The 10,598-nt window shown below is 38.1% G+C and overlaps 1 protein-coding gene across 1 annotated transcript in view; it reads right to left on the bottom strand.

The window, feature by feature from the left end:
* The window catches only part of Dock3 (dedicator of cytokinesis 3), a 387,335-nt gene that overhangs the window by 116,752 nt on the left and 259,985 nt on the right, over positions 1-10,598 (bottom strand). The window contains exon 15 of the mRNA XM_010625591.1: positions 4,712-4,837. Coding sequence (XP_010623893.1) covers positions 4,712-4,837 — 126 coding nt within the window. The remainder of the gene's footprint in view (positions 1-4,711; positions 4,838-10,598) is intronic.

Genomic DNA, 10,598 nt, shown 5'->3' with positions numbered 1-10,598 from the left:
ATATATATATACACATGCATACATATTTATTTATTCCTTTTCTGGGTTAGGAATATGATGATCTTCCAAACTCTTGTGGGACCATAAGTGATTATTCTTAAGCCACCCCTTAGAGATAATGCCAAAGTCTCATTTTACACGGACTGATCACAGTCCAAGAAGCCATTTGTGATAAATTATTTCATCACTCCCCTGAGGAGAGTTTTCTTTAAAACTTTGTCTCTTTGTATTTTCCCTTCATGTGAGGTATATCCCAGCAGAAACTGAAAAGAGAAATTTTCTGCCTTTCCAATTTTGTGTGGCTTGGGATAAGACAGATTTATTTTCCTTTCAATTGAAGTAACTCATCTGTCTTAAATAAAAATCCTTTCCTGTACCTATACACCTCAAACTTATTAAGGTTTTCTAAATATTCCAGTATGTTCTCAGGGCTTAATGAACACCCACAGTAATATATAATGTTCTAGGAGGGGCTGTTCAGTTACCGAGGAAGGTGAGGTTGATGAAGGATTAATAATGTACATGATAACCCACCCCAGTATTTCAACATTCCATGAAACAAGTGAAGATGGGAACAAAGCAGGCAATAAGCAAACAGGACACACAAAAGCAGGAACTTACACCCAACCATCTTCATCTCTGCATCAGAAACAAAGGGGCGAGAATGAGAGGACAGCACAGAGAGAAACAAGAACAATTAAACAGGAAAAGAGAAAGACACATCACTTGAAGGTCAGAGATGAAGCATGCATTTTTTTAAAATCAGTGGTCAAAGAAAATGACAAAATATATTTCTGAGCATGAGGGCAAGAGTCATAAGGTCCTTTAGATGGATGCCACATCTGCCCTTGCTCTTGTAATGAGCAAGTTAATGGCAACCCAGAGAGGAGCAGCACTTGCCTCAGATATAACTCAGAAAGGAACACAAATCCCTAAAGCAGAGTAGATTCTAGGACAGTTCCCAGACCAGCAGTATAACTTGAGAGCTTCTGAGACATGTAAATAGTTGGGTCCCACCCCAATCTTACTGAATTAGAAATTCTTGGGATAGACCAGATATCTGTTTTCCAAGTGTTATAGAAGATTCTGATACACACTCAAGTTAGAGAAGTAATTCTTCAGGGGGAAAAATTAAACCTTAGAATGACATACTAAATCAGATTTTTTTTTTTTTTTTTTTTTTGTACCTGAGATTGAACTCAGACCCTTGTGCTTGCAAGGCAGGCAGTGGAACCACTGAGCCAAATCCCCGGCCCTGACATACTAAATCATATATGGGCTTTGTCTGGCAAGACAGACCATTTAACTAATACAAAACTTGGCTCATATCAACCATTCTTAATAACGTTGGAAATTCAAGGCTTAGAAGAGAGGTTAAAATGTTGCATTTCTCACAAAGCCAAGACAGAGCTCTGAAATTCCACTAACTAAAGGGCACAGACTTTTCAGGGAAGACAAAAAATAGGGATATAGAAGATGTAGGCAAATCTTGGCCAGTTTAGACATGCTCTTTTTGCATAAGTCAGTCCTTTCAGGTTAGTCTTTTGGCTGAAAGCGTTCTTCAAAATTTTATCATGGCTATTTCAGACCCATAAGTTACAGGGAATAGGGTTAATTAGCATCTGCTTATTTCCCTGAAACATTTGTCCTGATCCAGTTTTTCTTGCTCATCATCTCTAAAAAATCTAGGAAAAGACTAAAAGTGTGCTATAGTGTTGCTATCTTTTGTACTAAATTAAAGTAAGTCTGGAGGGAAGAAGAAAACACCCATAGAAATATCACCCTCAAACAAGAACAGGTCACACACGTGTTCTGTTTTTAAAAATTGACTACATTGTTATGTCTATCTGTTTTTTATAATCTACGATGGCATTTTTTGGGTTGGCATGCATTTTTCTGAGGTCTTAGGGTTGATAGCTCCTAGAGCATTTCAGCATCACAGTTGCTTCTTTTTCATAACTATGGGCCATGAACAGAACTGGATGGCTGTGCAGTCAGGGTCACACCTGTGGCACAAAGATGGATTACTTTCTGCTTACAGCATCCATATGTGTATTTACAATCCCATGGAAAGCGATAACAGGATGTCAGAAATACCTTTTGAGAAGCTGTGCTAGACACTGGTATGACAGAGCCACATCTAGTCTTTCTTGTAGCTCTGCCAGTATGCTCTGCCAAGGACCTATGTGGGCTACCTTGACAAAATCAAACCAAACCAATCCTCTCCAAATGAGTGTCTAGTAGTTTCTGCCAAATTCTGGGTAGTCTTAAAATAAGCCTTTCAGCTTGAGTAATTCTAATTTCTCATTTTCTATAATTTATCAGACTTCAGTGTTGAAATGCTCACATTTACTGACACAGTTTCTTCACTTGTTCTTTTTTCATGTATTCATGTGTCAAGAAGATGAAGGTACAACCTCTTGTAACTTGGCACCATCACTATGAGGCTGAGGTCTACTGAAGCCTAGGTACAATATTCTCACAGATGAAGTGTGGTCCAGGAGCAGTAGTTAGGGCTTGTAAGAATCACCAAGGCTCTTGCCACAATCATTGTTTCTCAAGACAAGCTGGTTACAGTATACAACACACTTTTCTGTTTCTCTAGAAGGTTCTGCAGGTTCAGTCCCATCACCTTGCCCAAGGACCACAAAAATAACCCTGCTGGTATAGTGGGGTACATTAAAAGGCTGCCAGTTGTTAACAGCCCACAACCCCAAGAGTGGGCATCTATGCAAAAATCTCTTTCTTTAGGAGGAAAAGAAGGGAAAAGGGGGAAACGTATGCATAAGATGCCACTTATTTTCACCAATAGCACTAAACACTTAAAAAAATCCAGGAAATAGTACACTCATGCTCTCTGTTTTCACCCCTACCCTTGTCTTCACAGGCCCTTCTGGTGTTTCTGCCTTGAAAGGCAAGTCACATGGTGATCTTTTAGCTGTCTAGAGGAGGGAACATTTTTTAAAATCTCAGCTTGCTTCATCATTGCCTAGCACTGCACATTTTCACAGTCATGTGCAGCATAGATAGAACTCCTTTATAAACCTACATATTAATTATACAAAGAGAAGCAGAATACTCCAAAAAAGATTTGTTTCCACAAATGAGATTTGTGGAAATCAAATTGTGCTTTAAAACATCTTTGTTTGAACCTTGTTCCTTCCTAGTCTCTGCTTCCTTGGTTTTAATCCCATGAGTATGTGAAGGCTATTTGGAAGGTAATGTACTCATATTAGACATACAACTTCTTAAAGAAAAAGACTTAAAGTATATGTCTCAAAATATTCCCCCACTGTATGAGCCAAAATATCTAGGTAACAAAAGAACACCAGATCAATTTTGGTAACCATCTATTCTTTTTGCAAAGCCATGTTTCCAAGAAGCCAGGGACTGAGTCTAGGCCCAATTACCAGGCTCAGAAAGAGCTAAAGAATGGTGTCAAAACAGTATATGAGAAAATTTCTATGGATTCACTCACCTCTTTAGAGCCAGATGGGAGCATTTCATAAGCATAAAGTTTCCTTAGCATTGAGAGATAAAATTTATGCAGTGGCCTGAGTTTTCCACTCAAAAGACTATTCGGTGTTTATGAGTAGGAAACAAAGGCTGTGTTGTGTACAACAGCTTGCTCTGCAATTGTAGTGTCCATGTAAAGAAACTGATGATGACAGAAAATATGGGACTAGCAAGGTAGCTGGAAGACAACTGGAATCCATCATTTAGGTCTTCTCTATACTTAGGCCATGTTCCTCCCTGGGTAAGTGACAAATATTTTTAACAAGAGGATTTAATAAAGTACCACAAAGAACTTCAAATAAGCAATACCTAAAGTGGTCACAATCCGTTCAGTCTAGCCTGGCCTGGCCATTTTAAATGAAAGCAATCAAGATTTTAGCAGAGCTTTTAAACTCAACTAGAGGGTAAGTCCATTTCTCCTGGAATACATTAAGACAGCCAGATATTTGCTTGTTATGATCTCCCTCTCCTTGTTGACATCTTCTTGGTTACAAGACCACCTGTCTTTTATCTGAACCATACTTCTAGCCCTCCTTCACTACCAACACCCACTTCAGCTCTGATGTCTCATTTGGATTCACTTATTCAGCTCTACCTCTGCAAATCTGACTAGAAAGCACAAACTTGGCATTGTCCTACTGAAACCACATTTGAAAGTCTTCGCATTCCCATGTTCTGACCTGGATGTCCATTGGGCATCTGGTAATGGTGGTGGTGGTGAGGACACAGTTACTGAAAAATTGGCTAGGTAGTACTAGTAACAACAGTACAGTGTTTATATCATTTGCCTGATCTGTATTCTGATATATTAAAGTCTATCTACAATTCCTACAGAAATGGGATTCACTAATACTGCAGGCATCTATTTGAGTATATTCTTGCATTCTTAAGCATGAAGTTTTCATGAAGTAATTATCTTCTACGGAATTTGATGGAAAAGAAGGTACAAAAAGGCACCTGTGAAGAATTCCACATCGGTTTCTATATATAGCCCCCACAAAGCCCATCTTGTGGACTGTCACTATGATGTGAAGGCTTCTGGAAAAGAACAAATACTTACAGAAGTGAAAGGGCCACTCCAGTCAGCATATTATAGTCAGCAATCTGGCCTGGGATTCAGAGGTATTTAATGGTAGCACTGGAAGTCACCCTCCTAACCTATCTCATTCCTCATCCCCATGTTATTTTTGCCTACCTGGCATGATGACATCAGGAAATCCCAACTTTCTTGTAATTGCTAATCCCCTACTAAATATCATGGGATTTTCTCTCCGAATTTGGTCCATGTCTCCACGAAGAAGCTGCAGAGAAATAATAAGACCTGCAAAAACAAAAATATTTTCTTACTCTGTTATAAAGTGCTAAAAATATTTTCCATCCTGTTATGAGGTACTAGAAAAAAACACGAGTTCAGTATTTTTTTTGTCTCTCCAATCCTCTCTTCTCTCTCTTTCCTCTCCTTCCCTTCTCCTCCTTCTCCCTGTCCCTCTGTTGCCCTCCCTTTCCCCCTTCTCCTCCCCCTCCTCTTCTTCGTGATGCTGCAGCTCTGGTATTTCTCTTGAGGAAAATTTTGGTACAGACAGTATCCAAAGTAATAGTCTATACTTGATCTTAGGCAAAATGCTGAGAAACAATCCAAAGTAATATTCTAAAGTATTCTACAGCTAATGAATTTAGGTCAAAATGACCTCAACTGCTCATAGAATTAGTCTACTAAATACAGACTAACATCAAGAGAGATAGAGTTGCATTTCTCTCTGTTTCCCAATATCCAGCCATGGTCTGTCTTGATGCCAGTGAATACAGAATAAGAGGACTGAACTACCTAAATTCAGGAATTCAGAGATCTAGAGAACAGAATTAAGTGTGATCAATAAAAAACCTGTGTCATGGTGTCCCACATGCAATAAATGAGTTAAGATGTGCTGGGTCTTATGCTAAGAGTATGCTAAAGCATGGGAAGCAACATGCGGGTTCAGCCTCTCTGACTTGTAAAGAAAGCAAAGAATAGATATCACATCTTCCCTTCAGTGAACTACTGTACCTCAAAGAAAAGATGGGGTGCTTTTATGGAGCTAATTAACCCTCACCTTAGACCTTATGAGAATTTCCAACCTTGCAGATTATTTTTGTTTGAAATTTGGGAGAATATTCAGTGTTCCCTCAGGTGAGCTGAATTTAGGCTCATTATCTGTATCTCTGGAATTTTGTATAAAGTTAGAATTTTCTGAAATCTCTTCTTCTACTCCATCCTCCCAGGAGTCTCTACTGCAGCCACTGGCTGGAAAGCTGTGAGAGATCAAACATACATGGAAGTAGGAAGTATCATCTCTGAGACTATGAATGGACTGTTAACAGGATGAGGAATTTAGGTGATACTCTATGGACCAGAAGTAAGCACTCTCCATGACTTTTAAACTTGGGAGTTAAACAAAAGAGGAAAGAAATGAGGGAAGAAGGTATTACTATAATGAATCATTTAGGGACAGAGGGAGAAGGAGAACAAAAGGCAGAGAAAGTCACTGGTATAAGTCACTGAGGACACTTTATTTAACAGATACAAGTAATCCAGAGAGTAGGAATATGTATCCTCACACCTGGGCAAAGAGAGAAGATACAGTTCTACTGCAGTCCAAAAAGAAACTTATGATTATCTCACTGAATCTGTTAAGTTCATGCTTCCCAATAAACCCTGGAATAATACAATGAAACCACAAGCATCATTAACCCTAGGATCACAGTGTTCTGAAAAGCAAACATGGTATTCTAGTTTGGTTTAATAATTAAGGTTTCAGATTTCTAAGTAAGTTTTTAGACTAACAACTGGGTGAACTAAACTACAGTTAGTTTATGAACCTGAAAGGCTGGGGGCCAGAACCAATACCACTCTAATCTCTACATATGGGACATGATGTAGGATATATACCTTCCACTTTCTCACAACAGCAATTCATTTGTCTTTATTGTCTTCATATAACCATCAAAATGTATCCTCTGGGTAAATAAGAGTCTGCTGGACTAGGAGATAGTTCAGCATGAGCCAATAACTGATGATGGGGTAATCTCCAGAATTTGAGAGGTGGTGGTTGGAGGACAAAGGAAAAAAAATCACTTTTATCATTCTGTATTGTCAAGAATTTAGTCAAGTATGCATTGGACTGCTTCTAGTCTCTGCCTTTCTGAGAGTCCAAAGTGACCTTGAGATGCAAAGAGAAACTTGTGAGGATGTAGACCAAAGATTCTGATAGGGTTGCAACTAGCTTTGGAGCTACCAAAAGAGATCCTGACCCACTCCTTTCTACGTTTTAGTAAAAGGCAAGTTTTGGTTTACGTAAGACAGCAAGTGAAAAGGCACACAAAGAATGAAAGAAATCACAAATAGAGACTATAAAAACTATATTCCCTTACATAGGGGTTAGTATCTTGAAACTTCTGGATTTCCTTTCTAATTCTGAAATGCTGGGCGATAGAAGAACATGCTAAATAACGCTAAAGTATGGATGTCCAAGCAAGAAAACCTCCATGAGTAGCTCAAAAAGTGACCCACTCACCTGCCCACAGGCAACCAGTCCCTTGGAAACACCAGTATGGCCCTACCCATTATCTCAGTAAGGACCTCATGTCAAATAACTTGAAATTAACCAACTTTATACAATTTCTCTGTCAGTCTGATCCCTTTGATTATTAGACATGAAAGCCATTTTTTAAAACTGAGATTTCTTTCCAGTTAGAATGGCTTATAAAAAAAGTAATGGGATAAACTGACATGTATGGAATAGTTAATAGCAGCTTTACTCTGTTCCATTATCCTACTTTCCTTCCCTCTTATGGAAATACTTGATGAGGATTGGTTACATAAAGTAAATTTAGCCCACGTTATGTAAATAAAGCCATAGTTAAAAATCATTTAAAAATAAATGGAAAACTTGTGTACCAACTACTTCGTCTTCACCTGTCCCTAATGACCTTCATGTTACTGGAATTGCTAGAAATTCAGTCTGTATACACTGAAGATGCTAATAACAGAAACAAAGATTACATATGTGGTCACATGCACATAAGTGATTATTGCTGAATGATACCATTACTCTCAGCACTCAATTCATCTGCCTTTTTAGATGATCTGACTTGAAGGAAAAGTATGACTTCTGAAACAGAACTGGCAAGGAAAAAAACCGTGATGTTTAACAAATTGCTAGGCATGTGGTAGTGCAAGCTTGCAGTCACAGCCACTCAGAAGAATGAAGCGAGAGATCATATGAGCTCCTGAATTTGAAATCAACCTGGACAACAGTGAGACCGCACCTCAAAAAAAATAAAATGGCCAGGTTTGGTGATATACATTTGTAATTGCAGCATTTAAAAGACTGAGGTAGGATGATCACTGAGAGTTTGACACCAGCCTGAACTATGTACTGGATGAGATCCTGTCTCAAAAAACAAAACAAAACAGCAAAAATCAAAACAACCTGGGCATGGTGGTGCATCCCTGTAATCCCCAGCACTTGGGAGGCTGAACTAGGCAGATCACTGTGACCTTCAGACCAGTGTGGACTACACAGTGTTTCAGGCCAGCCTGAACTATATAGTGAACTATACAGTGCCTGTCAAAAACAAAGCAAAACAAAACAATACAATTCCCTCACAACATAAAAATATCCCCAAAAACAAAAACAAAAGAATACCCAAAACAAAGATGAGTGACAGTATATTTTTGTTTTATTTTATTTTTGGTACCAGGGATTGAACTCAAAACCTTGTACCTGCGAGGCAGACGTGGTGCCACTGAGCTAAATCCCTGGCCCTGTTTTTTAAAAATTAATTTTATTGGTACATTTTATGTATACAATATAATGACATTCATCATTGGAAATTTGAACCTTTACATAATCTATCTTCCTTCTTACTATTTTTTCCATTCCCCTGCACTCCCTTCAACCCCTCACCCCCTCCCTATTTACAAAGACTTTGCTTCCATTTTTTCCTTTTTTCACATTCTTCTCTTCCCTTATTTCCTTTCCCCTTCCCTTCCCACCTCCCCTTTAACCATTTTCTTCCTATTTCACACTATCAATTATACCATTTGAACCTTATTCACACCAGAGAAACTATTTGGTATTTACTCAAGTGTGTCCTATTTATTTCACTTAAGAGTATAGCCTCAATGTGCATCCATTTAGCTATAAATGTCTCCAGTTTTTCATTTAGCTATAAACGTCTTGCTTCTCATTCTTTATGGCTGAATAGTACTCCATTTTATTAAAAAAGACATTTTATTTATCCAGTCTCCCCATCGATGGGCAATTGGGCTGCTTCCAACTTTTAGCTATTAAAAATTGTGCTGTTATGAACATGGGTGCACATATATCACTGGAGTATGATTCTTTTCATTCTTTGGGGACAATAACCAGTGGGGGAATAGCTGGGTCAAATGGGACTTCCAATCCTAGTTCTTTGAGGTATCACCATACTGATTTCCACAGGATAGCAGCCATTCTTTCTAGGGTGAGGTGGAATCTCAGCGTTGTTGTCATTTGAAACTCTCCAATTACTAGTGACATTTAACATTTTTTTCATGTGTTTATTTGCTATTTCTACTTCTTTGTCTGAGAAATGTCTGTTCATTTCAGATGCCCATTTTTGGATTGGGTCTTTAAATTTGGAAGGTCTGATTTTTTTTTTTTAGTTCTTTATATATCCTAGATAGTAGATCCTTGAGTAACAGCTAGTAAAATATTTTCCTCACATTGTGGATTGTCTCTTCACACTGTTGCTGGTTTCTCTTGCTGTGCAGAAGCTTTTTAACAAGAAGAGATTTTACTTGTTGATGCCTGTGCTAGTTCATGGGCAATTGAAGCTCTCTTTCAGCTGGTTTAGTGTTTCTGTTTTAATCTTTAGATCTTTAATCCATTTTGATTTTAGTTTAGTGCATGGTGAGAGATACAGCTGTAATTTTAATCTTTGGCAAGTTGAAACCCAGTTTGTCCAGCACCATTTATTAAAGAGGCTACCTTTCCTCCAGTGAGGGTGTTTGGATCCTTTGTCAAAGATGAGGAGGCTGAGTGTGTCTGGAGTTGTTTTTTCATCTTTTAATCTGTTCCACTGGTCTTCAGGTCTGTTTAGCTTTGTAGTTGTTTCAAGTTGGGGACTGCGATAACTGCTATCTTGTCTGTATTACCTAGAATTGCTATTCTAGGTCTCTTCTTGTTCCAAATGAATTTTTGGATTGTTTTCTCAAAGTCCATGAGGTAGGCTGCTGGAATTTCAATTAGGATTGCATTGAATCTATACAGCAGTTTTGGAAGTATGGCCATTTTCACTATGTTGATTCTTTCTATACAGGACAGCAAGGAATGTCTTTCCATTTTCTGATATCCTCTTTGATCTCTTTTTTTTTCAGAGTTCCACAGTTTTCAGAGTAGAGGTATTTGATTTTTTTTGTTAGGTTAATTCCTATGTATTTCAGTTTTTTGGATGCTACTGTGAAAGGAATTGTTTGTGCTATTTCTCTCTCAGTGACTCTGTTATTCATGTACAGGAAAACTTTTGACTTTTGTGTTCTGACCTTGTTTCCAGCTACTTTACTGAATTTGGTTAAGTCTAGAAGACTTTTGGTAGAGTTCTTGGGGTCTAATATGTAGAGTATCATGTCATCTGTAAATAGTGACAATTTAATTTGTTTTCTATTTTTATTCCTTTTACTTCTCTTCTCTAATTGCCGTGGCTAATGTTTCCAAAATTATACTAAACAGCAGTGGTGATACTGGACATCCTTGTCCTGTTCCTGATTATAGTGTGAAGGATTTCAGTTTTTGATTACTTAATATCATATTGACTGATGGCTTTTCATAGATGGCTTTTATCAGGGTTTTATCATGAATGCATGTTGGATTTTGTCAAATGCTTTTTCTTTATCTATTGAGATGATCATATGATTTTTGTCCTTGGCTTTATTGATCTATTGCATGACATTTATTGATTTGCAAATGTTGAACCATCTTACATCCCTGGGATGAATCCCACTTGGTCAGGGTGTATGATCTGCATTCTATTTGCCAGTATCCTCTCCCCTCCCCCTCCCC

Source organism: Fukomys damarensis, unplaced genomic scaffold (genome assembly GCF_012274545.1).
Source record: "Fukomys damarensis isolate Sample0158 unplaced genomic scaffold, DMR_v1.0_HiC HiC_scaffold_37, whole genome shotgun sequence".
NCBI lineage: Eukaryota > Metazoa > Chordata > Mammalia > Rodentia > Bathyergidae > Fukomys > Fukomys damarensis.
The sequence above is the reverse complement of the archived record's forward strand: the minus strand, read 5'-3'. Positions and strand labels throughout refer to the sequence as shown.